Source organism: Rhinolophus ferrumequinum, chromosome 9 (assembly GCF_004115265.2).
Source record: "Rhinolophus ferrumequinum isolate MPI-CBG mRhiFer1 chromosome 9, mRhiFer1_v1.p, whole genome shotgun sequence".
In the NCBI taxonomy this organism is placed as follows: domain Eukaryota; kingdom Metazoa; phylum Chordata; class Mammalia; order Chiroptera; family Rhinolophidae; genus Rhinolophus; species Rhinolophus ferrumequinum.
The window spans coordinates 16,449,139-16,466,770 of record NC_046292.1 but is presented as its reverse complement, the minus strand read 5'-3'; the positions used below and the strand labels follow the sequence as shown (position 1 = coordinate 16,466,770).

Sequence of the window (17,632 nt, the reverse complement as noted above, 5' to 3'; positions counted from 1 at the left end):
TCAGGATATCCCTGAGGGGGTCATCCCAGTAAGGAGTGAGGGTATCGTTAGGGTTTGGTCAGCAAAGGGGTACATGGGAATCCCTCACCCAGAAGGGCATGCAGTTATTGGTGAGGCGCTTTCGTTTCGCAAACGTCTATTGGGTGCCAAGCACTGTGCTACAGGCTGTGCATTTCCTAGTTGAATCTTTCCAATCAGGCTGTAAGGCAAGCATCAGTGGCCTCACTGTACAGATAACAAGAATGGTTAAGTGACTTACCCAAGGTCATACAGCTAGTAAGTGGTGGCACCTCCACCAGGCTGCCTTATGTGTGTTTTGGCGGGCGGGGGGGAGGGTGTGTGACAGGACCAGTTTAAATGTCTGTCTCCTGCTGGATTGGAAGCTCACGTCCCTCTTTGCTGTATATACACACTCACCCCTCACAACGCATATATGAATGTGGGTCTTGGAAAGCCCCTGGGTTGGCTCAGTACAATATGGGCGAGAGCCGCCAAGTGTTCTCCCCCAAAGATGCTCTTCTTAACACTGCAGCCAGGGAGGAAGGGGGGATGCTTGGAAAGGGGCTTTCAAAGACGGCAGGAGACCCTTTTCCCGAAGATGGCGCTGAAAGCGAAGAAGGAAGCAAGCCCCTGCGCTCCCAAAGCCGAAGCCAAAGCAAAGGCTTTGGCGGCAAAGAAAGCAGTCCTGAAAGGCATCCACAGCCACAGAAGAAAAGAAGATCCGCGCGTCATCCACCTTCGGAAGGCCCAAGACACTGCGGCTCCGAAGGCAGCCTAAACATCCTGGGAAGAGCGCCCCCAGCAGGAACAAGCTTGACCTCTACGCCATCACGAAATTCCCCCTAACTACAGTCAGCCGTGAGGAAGATAGACGCCAACAATGCACGTGTGTTCGTTGTGGACGTCAGGGTCAACAAGCACCAGATCACACAGGCTGTGAAGAAGCTCTGTGACATTGACGTGGCCACGGTCAGCACCCTGATCGGTCCTGATGGGCAGAAGAAGGCATAGGTTCCACTGGTTCCTGACTATGATGCTTTGGATGTTGCCAACCACTGTGGGATCCTCTAAACTGAGTCCAGCTGGCTAATTCTAAATACAAAATTTTTTCAATGTAAAAAAAAAAAAAAAAGACGGCAGGAAACAGAATTTGGCTCAAGAGCTCACTTATGTGCTCCCTCTCTACAGTGAGTAGTCCCGAGGCACTAGGAAGAGTGACAGACAGAGTGTTGCTGGCCCCCAGAGGCCCCAGGAGGATGCCAGGGGGGAAGCTGTGCTCTCTGGACAGGAGCTGGCACAGCCTTCCCCAAACCTTCTCATCCCCTGAGGCCTGGCTCAGCTGTACCTTCCTGATCACCCCCTGTTGTAACTGCCTCTCCCCTCACCCTGTCTAGATTCCTTCACATCATGGGTCTTACCTTCTTTACGTCTGCATCCTTAGTACCCACCAGGCCTGGCAAAGGGCAGGTGGAAACAATGAGAAAGGGAAAGAATTGAGATAGGGGAGGGGGGTATAGCAAAGCCTGAGAAATTTGAATAGTGAAGAAGCGATGGCTTCCCCCATTCCCCTCCTGCCTGTGCTACGCTCTCATTTATCCATGACCATGGCCAGGCAGAGGCTGGCTCACGAGCTGTGGGGGTGATAGAGAAGCCACATACTTCCATTTCAGCCAGTGATAACTTATGAGCACTAAAGATTCATTTTTAGGTCACATGCTTTCCACTGTCTTCCTGAAGTCTGGGTGCCCAGTCTCACTGTCTCCATTTTTCAGAAGGGGAATCAGATGAGAGAAACTGGGCATCTTGTCCTAGGCACCAGTCAGTGGGGGGAGAATTCAGATCAGAACCCCCAGCAGCTGGGGAAACCACCCTTATCTGCTTTGCATTTACAACCAAGACTCAGCTGTTACCTTTTTTCCACTTTCATAGAGTTGGGCCGAAGGGACCCGGGTGGGGGGAGGAGCAGTCCGAGGAAAGCCAGGGTGGGGGTAGGGAAGCTCCACCTGTTGCTGCCGCCTGAGCGATGCTGGACAGAGGGAACGACCCCTCCCTCTGCCCCCCCCACCCCCGTAGTCCTCATCCATTGTCATCACACTGTCTCAGCGCTGCTATATTTAAGGCCCGTGCAGTCTCCAGGATCGCATTCTTCTCCCCGTTGCCGCTGAGCCCAGGGCAAGAAGACACCGAGGATCACCTTTTCCTCTGGAATCTTCACCCCAGAGACGCTTAAGTGGGCACAGCTCCTTCTTCTGTGAGTCAATTCCAGGGATCAGGGTGGCGAGGAAAACCTCCAGAAAGTGAGACCCTCACTTCCCATTGGGAAGTGGTGTGTGTGTGTGTGTGTGTGTGTGTGTGTGTGTGCTGGGAGATTTTAAAAGGAAAGGTAGATGTATGCTTAGGCAGCACCCAAGTGAACATGGGAGGAGACCCTAGAAATCCCTGCCCCATCCCACTCTTCTGTGTGGCCCTGGGTCTTTTGAGCTGAGCCCTCTGCGATATGAAATCTCCAAAAAAAAAAAGACACCCAAGGGTGCCCTGGGAAGTGAAGGCTTTCCTGCAGTGGAGCCAGAATCGGCAAGGACAGGGTGAGCTGGCCAGTCCAGCAAATCTAAGCAGTGCTGGCAGAGCCCCGCTTAGTGGACCCAGCAGGCAGGGAAAGAGAGCGAGCCCTCAGAGCCGGAACCACAGGGCCAGGAGGGAACTCATCCAGTCTGGGTTCACTGGTGGGAAACCGAGGCCCAGACAGGGGAAGAATTGTCTCAGTTCTTCAATGGCAGGGTCAGAATTCGGTCTCTTCGAAGCTGGTGGAGCCACTGGCTAAGAGCAGGTCCCAGCCTGCAGGCAGACTCCGCAGCCTGTCTCTGCTCCTGCCCACGGCTCCAGCTTTCTGCCATCGGGGCTCTGCAAATCATGCAGCCTCTGAGCACTTCTCTTTCCCTCCTGAGGAAGGGGAGAGGCTTCCTTGCCCCTTCTCACTCAAGGGTGCTTGTCAGAGGGCCGGTGTGAAAGCAGGTTGAGGCTTGGGAGGAAAGTGGCTAGCAGGACCTCTAGCCCAAGGCTTTACACCCCCAGGAGGGGAGAAGGGGGGCAGTTGCACACCTGGCCCTCACTGCACTGACCCCTCCCCAGCAGGCACACGCCGCATATGGGAAGAGGGCAGGGGAGGCTGCGCTCCTGCTGCTTAATCCCAAGCCTCAGTCAGTGCTTTAAAAAGAATTGATGGCTCATCGGCTAAAGTAGGGGTCTGGTTGCGAGGCCCAGGAGGTCAGGGATGGGTGCCAAGCCCACCCGCTGTGCTAATCAGGAACAGATCATCCAGGGAAGGAAGCCAGCGCTGACGCCAGGGAACGTTAACCCTCAACGGCTGGGGCCAGGGCCACAAGTCCCAGGAAAGCTGGGGGGCCTCCCCCGCCTAAGGTGGTACCCAGCAGCTCTCCTCTTGGGCTGTGAGGTGGAAGGAGCAGAATGAGCTGGGCCGTTCTCTGGGTGCCTCTTCCTCAGGAGGGGCCAGATAGGAACCAAGGGGTGACTGTCTTGTTATGTTCAGCTGAGGTCATCGCATGAGGCCAAGGAAACTTCTGGGGCAGCACTCGGTCCCGGTTAACAATCCACAGTAATCCAGTCTCTCTTAGGTGTCCTTTGTGGACGTCCAAAAGTAGCAAACTTTTAGGAACTGGAAGGAGTAAATAAATGCCCACCAGGACTGACATTTGGCAACCTGAGTCCCCGACACCCCACAACAGGCCCTCCAGGCCAAAGATCTCTGATGAGGCCAGCGGGCCCACCTGCAATGTCATGATCTTAGAGATATGGTCACCCAGGTGCCCTGTTCACATTCAGGTCAGAACACGACACACACACACACACACACACACACACACACACACACACACACTCCAGTGGGCCCACCCCAGGATAGTCAGGGGCCACAACAGCCTGGGCTTTGTGGAAGCAGACAAGACAGGGCTGAGGTGCTACTTTTTCCTGCTTCCTTCTTCATGCCCAGGGTCTACATCAGGTCCAAGCCCAGCAAGGACCCTCCCAGGTAAGAGGCCTGACCCCTGGAATTCCCACTTAGAGGAGATGTCAAAGCCATTCCAGGGACTCCCCCAAGCATACCAGAGCTTCAGCAGCAAACAGACCCTCAGAAACCTGGTGGTGACGCTGAAGCCCACGTCTGGAAGAAGACCTGCTCGTACAAGTGCCCAAGGCAGCTAGCACGTGGGCCTCCCTCTCTCCTCTCCTGTCGCTCTATATCTATGGATTCTCTCCCTGATCCTTGAGGCTCCTCCGGACCAATTTGATCCAACCCTACTGGGCACTACCTTGGGCCCAGACCTGAGCCTCAGGAATACAAGGGAGGACCTCTCTCTGCTTATAAGAAGAAAGGCCATGTGGTCCTCTCTTCCCAGCCTCAGCCAAGGCCTGGCCCCACGTAGATGTGTGACATAGAGGTCAAGAGAGCTCAGAGTTGGGCAGACATGAGTGCCACTCATGGTCCCACCATCAGCCAGCTGTGCGACCTTCAGCAACCACTTCCCCTCCTCATGAGTAAAAGGGGATACTGGTGCTGTGTCGTCTGGGTTGTTGCAGGGACTGCAGACAATGCATTTGAAAACTCCTAGACACGAGGCCTGGCACACAGTAAGCACTCACTGTAGTCACTTTTAATTGACATACAATCTTATTGAAGAGTTAAGTTGCACAGATATAAAATAATTAAATGGTAAGAGGAGGCATTTTCTGAATCAGACCTAAATTGTGAAGTCTGGATATAAAGTACAAAAGAGATTAGAGGAGGGCAAACTCTAGGTGGCCTGTAGTTTTTCAGCAGCACTTAGAAAAATAATGTCAATGTGTATCGCTTATATAGTACCTACTATGTGCCAGGTACTCATCAATCCTTTACATCCACCCTGGGAGGTCCATAAACGCATTTTATAGATGAGGAAACCATAGAGTCTTGCCCAAGGTCATACACTTGTGAAGCAGAATGATAAACTGGGATCGCACCCAGGGGGTTGGACCCAAAATCTCCACGTTCAACCTTCATGCTCACTTAAGCATTCTCAGGTTGGGCTTTGAAGCATGAATAGAGTTAAGTGAACTAGGAGGAGGAAAAGGTTCTCCAGGTGAGGAAACCAGTACAGGCAAAAGCTCAGAGGTCAGACTGAGTGTTACATATGCAGGAAGAGTGAGGACAACTGCTCATCTTGAGTTATAGAACAGCTTCTTTGTACATCACGGTGATTAATCGTCTAGGAAGCTGAGGCCCAGAGATGGCAAGGCCTTGCCCCAAGTCACACAGCAAGGCAAGGGCAGGGTTGCAGTTGGAAGCCACGTGCTGCTCCCCAATGTGGGGCTCTGCTCACTCAGCTGGGGAGCACCTGGGGTGGTAAATAAGCCAGGCTCAGAGCATGAAGCCTGCCTCTCTCACCTTGGACTGGGCCCTTGCGCTCTCAGGCCTCCGTTCCCCTGTCTGCCCACTGGAGAGAGCGGCCAACCCTGCAAACCTCCCAGATGCTGGACCAAATGGGGAAAGGATGGGCAGATACCCCATGGAGTAATCATACACCTTGACTTGGCAGGTTGTTGCTCTCGCAGCCATGACTCTGCCCCACAGCCCTGGAAATGTGGGGGAACCCCAGCCCCCCCAGGTGGTGGAGGTCCACAGGCTGGAACGCCACCAGGAGGAGGAGCAGAAGGAGCAGCGGCAGCACAGTCTGCACATGGGTTCCTCAGTGCAGAGGCGGACCTTCCGCAGCAGGTGGGAGCATCAGGGACCCCACCCTGCCTCTGCCCTACCCCCAGGGTCACCGGTCGGAGGGGGGAGGCACAGCCCCACTTTGTGGAAACCCCAGTCTGAGGGGAGAGACACAGCCGTGCTTTCCAAGACCCCAGTTTGAGGAGGGAGGTACAGCCATGCCTGCTAGTCCGTGAGGCTGAGCTGGGTAGATGCAGCCCTGATCTCAGGGGGCCCCAGCTAGACCCCCAGCCAAACCTTCAGGAGCCATTACTTCTCTTTTCCCCGGGGACAGTGAGGAAGAGTATCAGTTCAGCGCTGCAGACCACGCCCTTGCAGCCGCCCTGGCTCTGACGGCCTCCTCAGAGACATCTTGGTAAGTCAAGTGACTTTTCCAGAGAGCCCTGGGCTGAGAAGGGGGCATCCTGTCCAGTCCCCTGCCTCCCTGTTGGGCTACCACTCTGAGCTTAAAGAAGTTGCCCCAAGTGATACCTCTAGAATAAGGGGCTGAGCCAAGGTTTAAGCCCAAGGCTGTGTGACCACAAAGCCCACTCCACTGCCCTCTGGATGAGTCCACAGGCAGTAGTGAGGACCAACCCCAAAGGAGAGGGTGGGGGTCCACCCTTCACCACTGGGCTTCACATGGTGGGGGAGAGGGTTGGGGAGAGGCGGAACAAGTAAACCAACCCCAAGTTTCAGACATGAGTCCCAAGACTGGGAAGACCTCTGAGCATGAGAACATCGGGAGGCCACATCCTGGGCTGGGAGGCCTGGGTCCTGGTCCTTCCTCGTTGGTCTGAAACAAGTCACCGAGCCTCAGTGGTCTATCCTATAAAATAGTGAAACTAATGCCTGTCCACTTGTTACAGTGAAATCAAGAGGAACAATGGTTTGTGAAAGAGCCTTGAGAATTATATCAATAGTAGTTATTATGCACCTACTGTAAGCAGGACCCACTCGGTATTTTGGAGGCAAGAGAGGATTAAAAGTTGCTCTTGTCTTTAAGAACCTTAAAGTACAGGCGGGGATGGCACTGACTGGCCCCCCCCAACCTGGGCTCTTGGCCACCGATGTCCTCTGACAATGTCCTCCGCAGGGAGGCCCAGCTGAGGCGCCAGACCTCCACTGTGGAACTGGAGGAACGAGGGCAGAAGCGGGTGGGCTTCGGCAACGACTTGGAGAAGATGGAGATTGCCTTCCTGCAGACCCAATGGCTGCTGCGTCAGAGACGGGACCGGAAGGCGCTCAGGCGGCGGGTGAGGGGGTGGGCTGGGGAGCCCTGGAGCCCTGGAGCCCTGGGACCCATCACATGTCACCCACCTTACCCTACCCCCTTCTCAAGAAGCCGCTGGACATTGGGAAAGATCCCAGACCCTGGACATCAGCCTGGGTTTGAATCCCAGTGCCCCCACCTCTATCTTAGGCGAGCAACTGATTCTTCCTGAGCCTCAGTTTTCTTATCTGCAAAATAGATGTATGTGGTTGTACCAACTCTCAGTGTTGAGATAGGAATTAAGTGAGACTGGGCTCATAAAATCACTTTCCCAGTGCCTAGGACTCAGAAGATCCTCAGGAAATGCTTTTCCTGACAAATGTCAGGGATCGGGAGCCACCCTCTGTCTCCCTCCCTAGGCAGGACAGCAGTAGCTAACACTTAATGGTCCTTTTCAGCACCCACATATTAATCATTGAATCCTCACTACTACCCCACAGGAGGATGGGGGAATATTATTGTCATCACCATTTTACAGATAAGGAACCTGAGGATTCGCTTATGCTCTCTAGTAAGTAGCAGAGTTTGGCCTTGACCTCAGGCCAGCTGGTTCCAAAGCCCATGTCCTGCCCTCTGGTTCACACAGCTACTGCTGAAGGGGGGCTCCAGCTCACATGGGTCGGACTGATGACAGTGAAGATGGAGCCCTGGCTCATAGGAGTCACAGACTTTCTCCTGCCTCCAGACAGAGGAGAAAGTCCGAGAGGCCAAGGAGCTGAGAGAGCTGTGTTCCAGCCGGGGGCCCTGGTTCTGGATCCCCCTTCGCTCCCACGCCGTCTGGGAGCACGCCACAGTCCTGCTGACCTGTACTGTCCAGGCGTCACCTCCACCCCAGGTCACCTGGTAAGCCACTGGGGCAGGAGAGAAAGGTCCTCACCTACCTCCACACTCTAGGCCTCACGGTTATGTGAATGTGAGTTCCTTATAGCCCAGCACCTGCCAGGGGCCCGGTCCATCCCCCAGAAGTCCCTGCAGCCTTAGAAAAGCTGCAACCCCACAGACCCTAAGCTCTGCCCACCCCTCAAACAGCAGCAGCTGCTGAAGAGGCTCAGGAGGGGTTATTCTTAGCTGCCTCCCACTTAGCCTAGGACTGGAAGATTGGCCTACTGGGGAGCCAGCACTCGTAAAAATCTGATTCTGGCGTTATGAGAAGGCAGCTGCTCCCATCTGGGTGTCTCCAGGGTTGGAGGATGATGGCGGGAGGCAGGGCAGGGAGCAGGGGATCAGGGGAGGAGGTGGGGAGGGCAAGGCCCCTACAGTGAGAGGAGCTCAGTCCTGGAGTGGGAGCGCTGCGCTCCAGGCCTAGCGTTCACTCTGTCTCTCTCTCTACTAACTCAGTGTGTGGGCTCAACTATATCTCTTAATCTCTCCAGTCCTGCCGCAGTTTCCTATTCTATAAAATGGGTTGAAGACCACCTGTGTAACTTGTATGTGGTAAGGATTTCATGCCACAACAATATGGAAGCCCTCAGAACTTGAAAGGTGCTGGGAAAACAGGAGACGCCATTCCTGGAAGTGTACCCATAACAGAACCACAGGGTCTAAGCCTTGCTGGTGGATGGTGGGGAGGTGGCAGGTGTCTCTTGAACGAGCATGGTGGAATTAGGGTTGGCATGGCCATATCCAGGGTCTCAGTTCTACCACAGAGGAAGGTGTGTCATTCACACAGCTAATCCCACTGCTTCTTGAGTTCCCCCGGGTCTAAGGCCCATTGTCGGGCACATTAGAAGACAAGGAAGAGATTTCAACAAATATTTATCAGGAGCGTAATCTGGCCCAGGCCCTGACTCGGACACTGAGCCAGAAAAGACCCAAACACAGTCTCACCTCAAGGAAGTCTCCATCCAGAAGAGAAATGTCAACACACAGAGAGGTACATTCATGGGTGATAACTGAGGTAAAAGAGTAGAGCTAAAGAGGAGGAAGTGCTGCCTCCACATGGAGGATCCAGGAAGTCTTTTGTTTCCTTTTTTTCTTTCTTTCTTTTTTAAGATTTTATTGGGAAAGGAAAACAGGACTTTATTGGGGAACAGTGTGTACTTCCAGGACTTTTTTCCAAGTCAAGTTGTTGTCCTTTCAGTTGTAGCTGTGGAGGGCGCAGCTCAGCTCCAGGTCCAGTTGCCATTGTTAGTTGCAGGGGGCGCAGCCCACCATCCCTTGCGGGACTCAAGGAATTGAACTGGCAACCTTGTGGTTGAGAGCCCACTGGCCCATGTGGGAATCGAACCGGCAGCCTTCGGCGTTAGGATCGCGGAGCTCCAACCGCCTGAGCCGCCGGGCCGGCCCAGGAAGTCTTCTTAAAGGAGGTGACATATAAGCCAGATCTGGAGGTTGCACAGACCATGGTCTAGTAGGAGACAGGAGATAAGCACATAAATAAACATCATCACAAAGGAAAAAGCAACATCTTACACTTGAACCGCTTTATGTTGACCCTGCACTTTTCTCTCATTTGAACCTCAGGGCCACCCACGAGGTAGGGACTCTTATCCCCATTTCACAGGTGAGGCTATCAAGGCCCCGAGAGGTAGTGTGACTCGTCAAAGATCACACAGCCAGTGTGAGCCAGGACTCAGACTCGGGTCTCTTGCCTCCCAGCCCATAGCTTTCCACTGACCTAAAGAGAGGCAAAGTCATCATTACAGTTGGTTGTTTTTCGTTTTTTGTTTTGTTTCCTTAAAGCACACGTAATGCTTCAGAAGTCAGAGAAACGGAACGCATTTAGGCCAGGAGCAATCAAGAAGGTGGCGTGAGGGAGATGGCACGGGGGCTGGTTATTGTCAGGTGGCATTCATTCAAAAAAGTGTGCCAGGCACTGTGCTGGGCAGTGAAATCCCACAGGGACTGAGGCAATTTCTGCTTGCAAGTTGCTGGTTCAGTAGGAAGACTGCTCCAGACAGCTGGGGTGGGGGTCAGCCCCTCAGCTGTCCCGGCAGCCACACCCTGCCATGCCTAGCACTGAGGCCCACATCTAAGACATTCCATGGGAGCCTCTCGACAGGGGGACTTGTTTCCACCCCTGCCAGCAAGGTTGCCACAACAGAGAGCTGAGTATTCCTTATAAGTAGAAGAAGCCAAGGCCAGGCCTACCTCTAGCCAGAGGGATTCAGGTGACCCCTAAGGCTCCTGGCTTTGGGGACTGGTTTTTTACCATCAATCACCTCTGGTGGGGCCACACAACATCCTGGGCTTGGCCTCCAGAGCTCTGTCCAGGCCCCAGTAGAGACCCAGCCCCCAGGTAAGGAGGAAGAGCCTGGCCCACTGGGCTTGTCAGGCAAGTCCATTCATTCAGCAGTTACTGAGTACTTCCTGAATACAGGGACAATAACAGGGCAAGTTAGGCAAGGCCCCAGTCTGGCCACATTTATGGGGCAGACGTGGGCCCTGCCATGATTCTACCTGATGTCAGAGTCAATCTCCTATTCTAAGCAGCCTTAAAAAGTAAAATCTAATACCGAAGTCTATAAGGAAAAATAAATTTAGATAAATAAGGAAAATCTCACTTGTTTATGTGGGCCTCCCTAATCCAGGCTCTGGGCTGGGCGCCTCGCCTCAGCAGTCTCATCTAGTGCCTCTTATGATTTGCTGCCCTTAGGGTCATCAGCAGAGCCCATGCCAGCGAGGGCCCACTGTACTGGCAGGAGAGGCCCAGAGAGAAGGCAAGATGAGCACTGAGGTCCCTGGCTATCCAGGTTATTCCCAGAACTGCAGCTGCTGCTTTTTCCGGGCAAGGGAGACACTGGCCAGGCTGAGGTGTCTGGAATGTTCCTGATAGGTGGGGGCTGGGGTCCTGACCTTGTCCCCAGGCCTGTAAGAGGTGGAGAGATTGAGCACCCAGATTAGGCACCACCCTCCCCACAGGAGACCTAGTTAGGCTTCTTTCAGAAGAGGGTGTAGCCTGGGGATTGAGTGGTAGGGCATGGGCATGACACTGTTTGGTTGCCATGGAGACAAACAGGGCATGGAGGAGAGCCAGGTCCAAGGAAGGCAACACACTGAGCCTGGGGCTCCCTCTCTCGGCTGAGGCCTCCTCTTTAATCTCAACCACCGCTGGGACAGACCCTCATACAAACGGCCTCATGGACACACAGGCCCAGAGAGGGGCACTGACCTGCCCTAGGTCATCCTGCAAATGTGTCAAGAACCCAGGCCTCCTAACCTTCACAGATTTTCACTCGCCAGCCTTGACTCCTCAGGCCTCAGAGCTCACACACACACACCCCACATACACACACAATGGGCTATGAACAGAGGCAATGCCATCTCACTGTCTAGTGTCCACAGAAGGGAGAGCAAGACCCCAGTGTCCTCAGGAAACAAACGGTGGAACCCAGGATCAGCGGGGTGATCCACTGGGCCACCTTTGGGAATCACCTGAGAGTTTAAAAAATACTGATGCACATGTCCTGCCCCCGGAAATTCTGATTTTATTGACCTGGGATGCAACCTGGGCATGGAGATTTTTTTTTTTTAATGACTTAAATAAGATAGAAGTTTATTTTGCTTTCATACAAATGTCTGATATAGACAGGGTAGGACTGCTAAGGCAACTCCACTCAGAATCCTCAGGAATTCAGACCCATTCTGCTCTCTGCTAGAGGGCGTAGCCCTTGTCTTCCCCATGCGAGATGGCAGTCTTTACGGCTATATTCTTGCCACAGGATGGAGGGAACAATGACATAAAAAGGACATAAAAATACGGAAGCAACCATATGATATTTGTCTTACTTTCTGTTGACAAAACGTAGTCAGTCACATAGCTACACACCTAGCAGAAAAAGAGGCTAGAAAAGATGTTACATATTTAGTGGTATATTAGTATATTGGTATATTGGCTCAGTGATAATAGATTCTATTTCTTTAAGAGGAGAATGCCTATAGGAAAATAATTAGCAATTTCTGATGCAAATTCCCAAAGGCCTTTGTTTACAATCTGGGCACAGAAATTTTAAAGCTTCCTCTGGTGAGCCTAACAAGAGCCAAGAGATAAAGAACTGCTGTCCTGGGGGGGTCAACAGGGAGGTAGGGATGGGGGTACCTCCCTTGGCAACCCCCTTCAGAGAGGAGGGAAAAACTGGGGCCAGGTCCCCAGAGGTACCCCAATAGGGGGAGGAAAAGCTACCCCTAATTACAGCCTCCCTCTTCCTGCCCGCCAGAAGGGGAATGAACTCTTGAGCATCTATAGGGCACAAGAGAAAATATTTACACGTCTTATCTCATTTAATCAGCACGACAACCCTAGGTCAGTGCTATTCTTACTCCCATTTCACAGATGAGGACAACTGAGGTTCCGAGCAGTGAAAGAGGCTCCAGATGCTTCCCGCTCAGAACCATACTGTCTGCCACAGACCCCTGTGTCTCTACAGGTACAAAAATGACATACAGATCGATCCCCGCCTCTTCCCTGCCGGAAAGTACAAAATCACCAACAACTACGGGCTGCTGACCCTGGAGATTAGGAGGTGAGACTGTGAGCCCTGGATGACCCATGATCCCCTAAGCCCCAAAACCCCAAAGCCAGAGTAGGATTCCAAACCCATCCTCGGAGCTATCTCCCCAGTGGGCCTCATCTTCAGAAGTGCCTGGGGTGCTTGTTAAAATATCGATTCATGGGGTGGACCCTCCTCTCACCCCCAGAGATTCAGATTAAATAGGTCTGTAGTGGGGCCCAAGAATGTGTTTTCTCTCCCCCATGGTGTTCCAATGCCTTAGAATACACAGTGAGAAATGTGGACCCAGAGGCTGGTAGCAAGGACAGCATGCTGAGCTAGGCAAATTGGGAGAGCTCCTTGCTGGGGGAGAGAAAACACAAATCATTACACACACACACACACACACACACACACACACGCACACACACACGCACACATACATACAAGTGCAAGGGGAAGCAGTTGGAGGAGAGAGTTAGGCCTTTCAGGAGATGGTGAGTCTATGGCGTGGTTTTGAAGGAAGAGGCCACATGAAGGGAGGCCGATGGGAATAGGAAAGTACCATCCTCCCCAAAGTATGTGTCATTCATACGAGCTGCCACGTGTTGGATTCCTCCTGGTGCTAAGCCCTCTGCTAGGTGCTTTACATGTTCAGTTGACAATGCCCACCACCATTTTTGTGTGGAAGCATTGTTACAGGTGCGGAAACAGACACTACGAGAGGCCAAAGGTCTTACACGTCTTGTATAGGGCCGGGCCTGGGTTGCAGCCAGTTCTCTCCATCTGGGTTCTTACCAATATACCAAACCCTCCACCCCAGCCAACTTGGGTTTCAGAGACACAAATATGAACAAAGTAGGGACACATGGACATAAACATTTGACCACAAAATGCCACAAGGGGAGGTGTCCCATGGACTGCACTGTCACAGAAGGCATGCAGGACGAGGCGAACTTGTAGTGGCAGACGAGACTCGCTCTTGAAACAAGAAAGATTCCTTCCCCAAGCAGCCAGAGAAGGGGGCACCAAGGGGTCTCCCTGATTACTGATGGGACCGGATGTGCCACATCCTACCAACTACTCTCTTTGTCACTAAGATGCCCCTGGGATGGAGCTGGCCCAAGCCTCCACTGGAAACATGACAGTGTTGGCCTGGCTGGTGGGGACACCAGGACCTGAGATTGAGAACACCTGGGCATCTGGCCCAGTTCTGGCACAGGCTGGCAGTGTGCCTCGAGCAAGCCCAGGCCCCTGCTCCTGCTCCAGGCTTTTGATCTGGAAGTGTTGATAGGGCAGGAGGCAGTCACTTAACCATTCTAATCCTGCAGAGTCAGTAACAAGAATCATATTTTCAAAGTTCTTCAGCCTGAGGGGGTGAGGCTGCTGTATGTCCCCAGTTTTTCAGAGGTGGACACTGGGGCATGGAGAGGGGCAGTGGCCAGCCCAAAGGCACACAGCTTTTCAGAAGTGGGGCCTGGCCAGAGCCTAGAGTCTCCCCTATGAGGCCTTCCCACTAACCCCTGCCTTTCCCACCTGTAGGTGGGGATCCCATGGAGTCCCGCAATCTTGGGGGGCACGTCTCGCTCTCTCCTTTTCAGATGCACCGTTGAGGATGCAGCCACCTACAGGGTGATGGTGAAGAATGCCTATGGCCAGGCCTCCTCCTTCGCCAAAGTCCTCGTCCGCAGTGAGTCCTCCAGGCCCCAAAAGGCCAGGCCTGCCCACAGCAAGTCCAGGCTGAGCAGATGAGGACATGGGTCTGCAGTCAGACTCAAGGAAGGGCCACTGGAACTGGGGTATTTGGCCTGGGATCAGGTGACCAGGCCAGCCACAGAAACGTTCGCTTCCCTGGGGCCTTCGGAGCAAGTGAGTCTCCGCCGTCAGACTACACAGTCCATACAGCTGTCTCCAAAGAGTGTGCTTGTCCTGTCGGGGTGGGCTTGGGTCCAGATCCAGCTCAGGGCCTCTGGGAGACCAGTCAGCCCTGCCAGCCTTGCTGAGGGGTCCTCAGGGGCAAAGGCCAAGCCCTACCAATGCCCCTCCTGACCCCCACTCCCTGATTTGGGTTCTGGTGCTATTTCCCAGTTGGGCATCTGAAGTTACCCCAGGGCTTCTGAAATCACAGCATAAAGAAGTGGAGATGCTCAGGAGTCAGCGACACCCCAGTTCACGTGCTGGTTCTGCCGCTGACTGGCTACGTGAGCCTGGACAAGCCCCTTCCCAGCTCTGAGCCTCTTCATCTATACAAGAGACTCTTACTACCTCCCTCAGACACGCACGGTGATTAAACGAGATAGTATGGGTAAAGCTTGGCTATTTAGGCTCTAGGGAAGGGACAAGTCTCCCTCCCCCACCCCATGACCAGGGCAGAACACAGCCCAGGAAGCCACACCTGAGGGTCCAGGACAATGCTGCACCTTGACCTCAGCACCCCTGAGAGAGAAGCTGCATGTGTGCGTGTACACACACACACACTCCCTGGGCAGCAGACTGGCTGGAGTCCCTGCTCCCCACCTCTCATCAGCTCTTGTTAAACCATCCTTCACAGTCTTCTCCACCCCCTCTGCCCTCTTCCCCAAATAGCTCTTGAGAGGCAGCTGTCCCCACTTCTAGGCCAGGCTCTGTGTGTAGAATTTGAGCTGTCCCTCTAGGCTGTGCCCAGAACCAAGCCCAAGGTCAGGCATCGGGGCCCTACCCCCTCTGTCCACCTATTCTTCCCCTCACTTCCTCCAGATCCCCACCCCTCCTCTCAAGGCCAGCAAGGCCGGATCAATCAGGCTTCTTCTTGGCTTCCAGGCTCCAGCCAGGCTCCTGCAAAGATCATCCACTTAGTGCCACTACCACCCCTCCCCCTGCTCTTGTCTCCATAGCAACTGTGGTAGACCTAGTGGAAGGCCTTGGACTGGGAGGCAGAAGCTCTGGGTTCTAATCCAGAGTTTTCCACTGATTCTGTGTGACCTTGGGCAGCCTCCTGGCCCTCTCTGGGCCTCGCTCAGGAAGTGCCTTTCCAGGGACCGGTGTCACACGATGGCTTCAGGCTAGCTGGGTGATTACGCCTCAGTTTGCTCATCTGTAGAGAGGATTTAATGGCACCAACAGACGGTATTATGAGGGTTAAACAAGTTAACAAGCAGCGCATAGTACTCCCTATGTGAACAATCAAAAGCTGTTACTATTCTCTGGTGCTTTGTGCCGACATCTCCTTGATGTGACCCTTAGCCCCCAGATGGCTCTCTTAGCGCTGCCCCTTCCCCTGCCAGCGTTCCCTGACCCCACCAGAAACCCCAGAAATCCCACTTTGATCGGGCTTCACCCCTATGAAGACAGTGTGTAATGCTGCGGTGAGTTTAGGAGAGGAAAGAAACCACCATTTACTGAGCACCAACTGTGTGGCAGGCTCTGGCGGAGGGTTTTGTTCATATGAACTCAGGTGTTCAGAACCCCACCACCATCAGGTGGGAATCGTGGTCCCCATTTTACTGAGGTAGAAACTGAGGCACAGGGGGTGAAGGGACTTTCCCAAAGCCAAAGTGGGAGCCCCTAATAGACCAGGACTCAAACCCACTTCCAAAGGCCAGGCCTTCACAATCTAGCAGGAACGTGGGTCTGAACCTTCTCAAACTCCGTGTGCTCTGGGTTTGCAGCTTACCTGGGGAAAGATGCTGGCTTCGATTCAGAGATCTTTAAAAGTAAGGAGGTTGGGGGTAGGACGGGGGGCGGGATTCGGGAGGCGGGTGTCTGGGACTCCTCGTCAGCCCTCTCCACAGCCCCCCTTTAGGATACAGCCATTCATTGCCCATTAAGGGATGTCCCTGTGGGGTTTGCCTATGAGCTGTTAACATTTGCAGACTGGTTTCTGAGGGTCCTGAGGCAGCTGCTGAGCTGTCCTGTGGCCAAAACTGAGCCAAAAAGACAAATGACCTTTGGATAGTTGCTGTTTCAGCTCATCTGGTCCCACCTAGATAAATGTCTTCCCTACCCCTACCCTCCAGGACCAGGCCTCCTCTCCTGGGTAAGACTATCTCGAGAACTGTGACTCCCAACCCAGAGGAGTGGGGGCACCCCCCAGAAGGGTCCTCACACCCACCTACACCCCAGGCTAAGTTGGCGGCCTCAGAAGACTACTGCCCTAAATTTCTGTTCCCACCCAGGACTGATGTTTGGCCCCAGCGTGGAGTTCACATCGGAGCTGAAGCCAGTCTTTGCCCGTGAGAAGGAACCGTTCTCCCTGACCTGTATATTTTCGGAAGACGTGTTAGATGCTGCGCAGAACATTCAATGGTTCCAAGATGGTGAGGACCCCCAGTCCTGGTCTCCAGCCCTCAGAGGCAGAGGTGGAAGAGAGGGATTAGAGAGCCCTAGCTCTGTCCCTCAGCCTGGGACCCCCAGAGGAGAGAGAGACTCAGCTATGCTCCTCCCCCAACCAGGACCAGCTGAGTTATGGGTGCTGAAAAGGCAGAGGGAAGCAGAGCACAGCCAGGTGGGTCCAGATCAAGTCACCCTACAAGTGGTCCCTGAGCACCAGTGTGTCACGCCTGTTCTGGGTGCCAGGGTGGCGATAGGCACAGACATGCATGAGCTCCAGGGGCTCTCCATCTGGGAGGAGGGAGGAAGCAAGAGCACACTTGTAGCCACTGCCCACTGAGAGCCTGCGGTCGGGCCCTGGCTCGGCCCCGTGCGTCTGCAGGATCCTTATCAGCACCCTAGGGGTGAGTGATGGCATTCAAAGCCACAGGAACAGAAGCCAAGGCCAGGAGGCAGGATGGCACAAGGAGTGTCAGGGCAGGTTGTGACAGTTGCATAAGGCTTTTCAGAGTGAAGGTATGGGTGCCGGTAAATAATTATTACCGAAGAACTGGAACACCCCCGGGGGTGTCACAGGCAAGGCTGGTCCGCTAAGGCAGGAAGAAGTGGCCCAGCCAGGGAGGAGAAGGACGGCTGGATCTCCTGCCCCATCTGTGACCAGGCTTGCAGCCAAAGGACAGGGAGTACAGCAGGCCCCCAGCAGCCCTCAGCTTTGAGCCTGGGGAGGCTGTACCTGCTGGTCACAGGGACAGAGGAGTAGGGGAACCATGAGGAGCCCTGAGAAACAGCTGCGATAACATGGCTGAAATGTGTTCTCAACCTGTAGATCTTCCAGAATAGAGGTGCTGACAGGCGGAGGGAGGGGCCTTGCAGTGGGAC

General features: G+C 53.8%; 2 protein-coding genes across 2 annotated transcripts in view; both read left to right on the top strand.

Moving 5' to 3' along the window:
- The first annotated feature begins 598 nt into the window (after positions 1-598).
- Positions 599-1,011, top strand: LOC117026779 (60S ribosomal protein L23a-like). Its single transcript, XM_033113810.1, has 2 exons — positions 599-769; positions 853-1,011. Exons 1-2 carry the CDS (start codon positions 599-601, stop codon positions 1,009-1,011), a joined length of 330 nt encoding a protein of 109 aa, XP_032969701.1.
- A 991-nt stretch (positions 1,012-2,002) lies between these two features.
- Positions 2,003-17,632, top strand: part of MYOM3 (myomesin 3) — a 49,164-nt gene continuing 33,534 nt past the window's right edge. The window contains exons 1-9 of the mRNA XM_033113981.1: positions 2,003-2,251; positions 5,589-5,767; positions 6,039-6,119; positions 6,840-6,999; positions 7,702-7,859; positions 12,383-12,478; positions 14,047-14,135; positions 16,093-16,137; positions 16,600-16,740. Coding sequence (XP_032969872.1) covers positions 5,607-5,767; positions 6,039-6,119; positions 6,840-6,999; positions 7,702-7,859; positions 12,383-12,478; positions 14,047-14,135; positions 16,093-16,137; positions 16,600-16,740 — 931 coding nt within the window. The 5' untranslated portion in view covers positions 2,003-2,251; positions 5,589-5,606. The remainder of the gene's footprint in view (positions 2,252-5,588; positions 5,768-6,038; positions 6,120-6,839; positions 7,000-7,701; positions 7,860-12,382; positions 12,479-14,046; positions 14,136-16,092; positions 16,138-16,599; positions 16,741-17,632) is intronic.

Excerpts from the sequence above, each read along its gene's own strand:
- LOC117026779 (XM_033113810.1), top strand. The coding sequence starts at position 599 with ATGGCGCTGAAAGCGAAGAAGGAAGCAAGCCCCTGCGCTCCCAAAGCC. Across the intron at positions 770-852 it reads AAGACACTGCGGCTCCGAAG|TCAGCCGTGAGGAAGATAGA; the intron begins GCAGCCTAAACA and ends CCCTAACTACAG.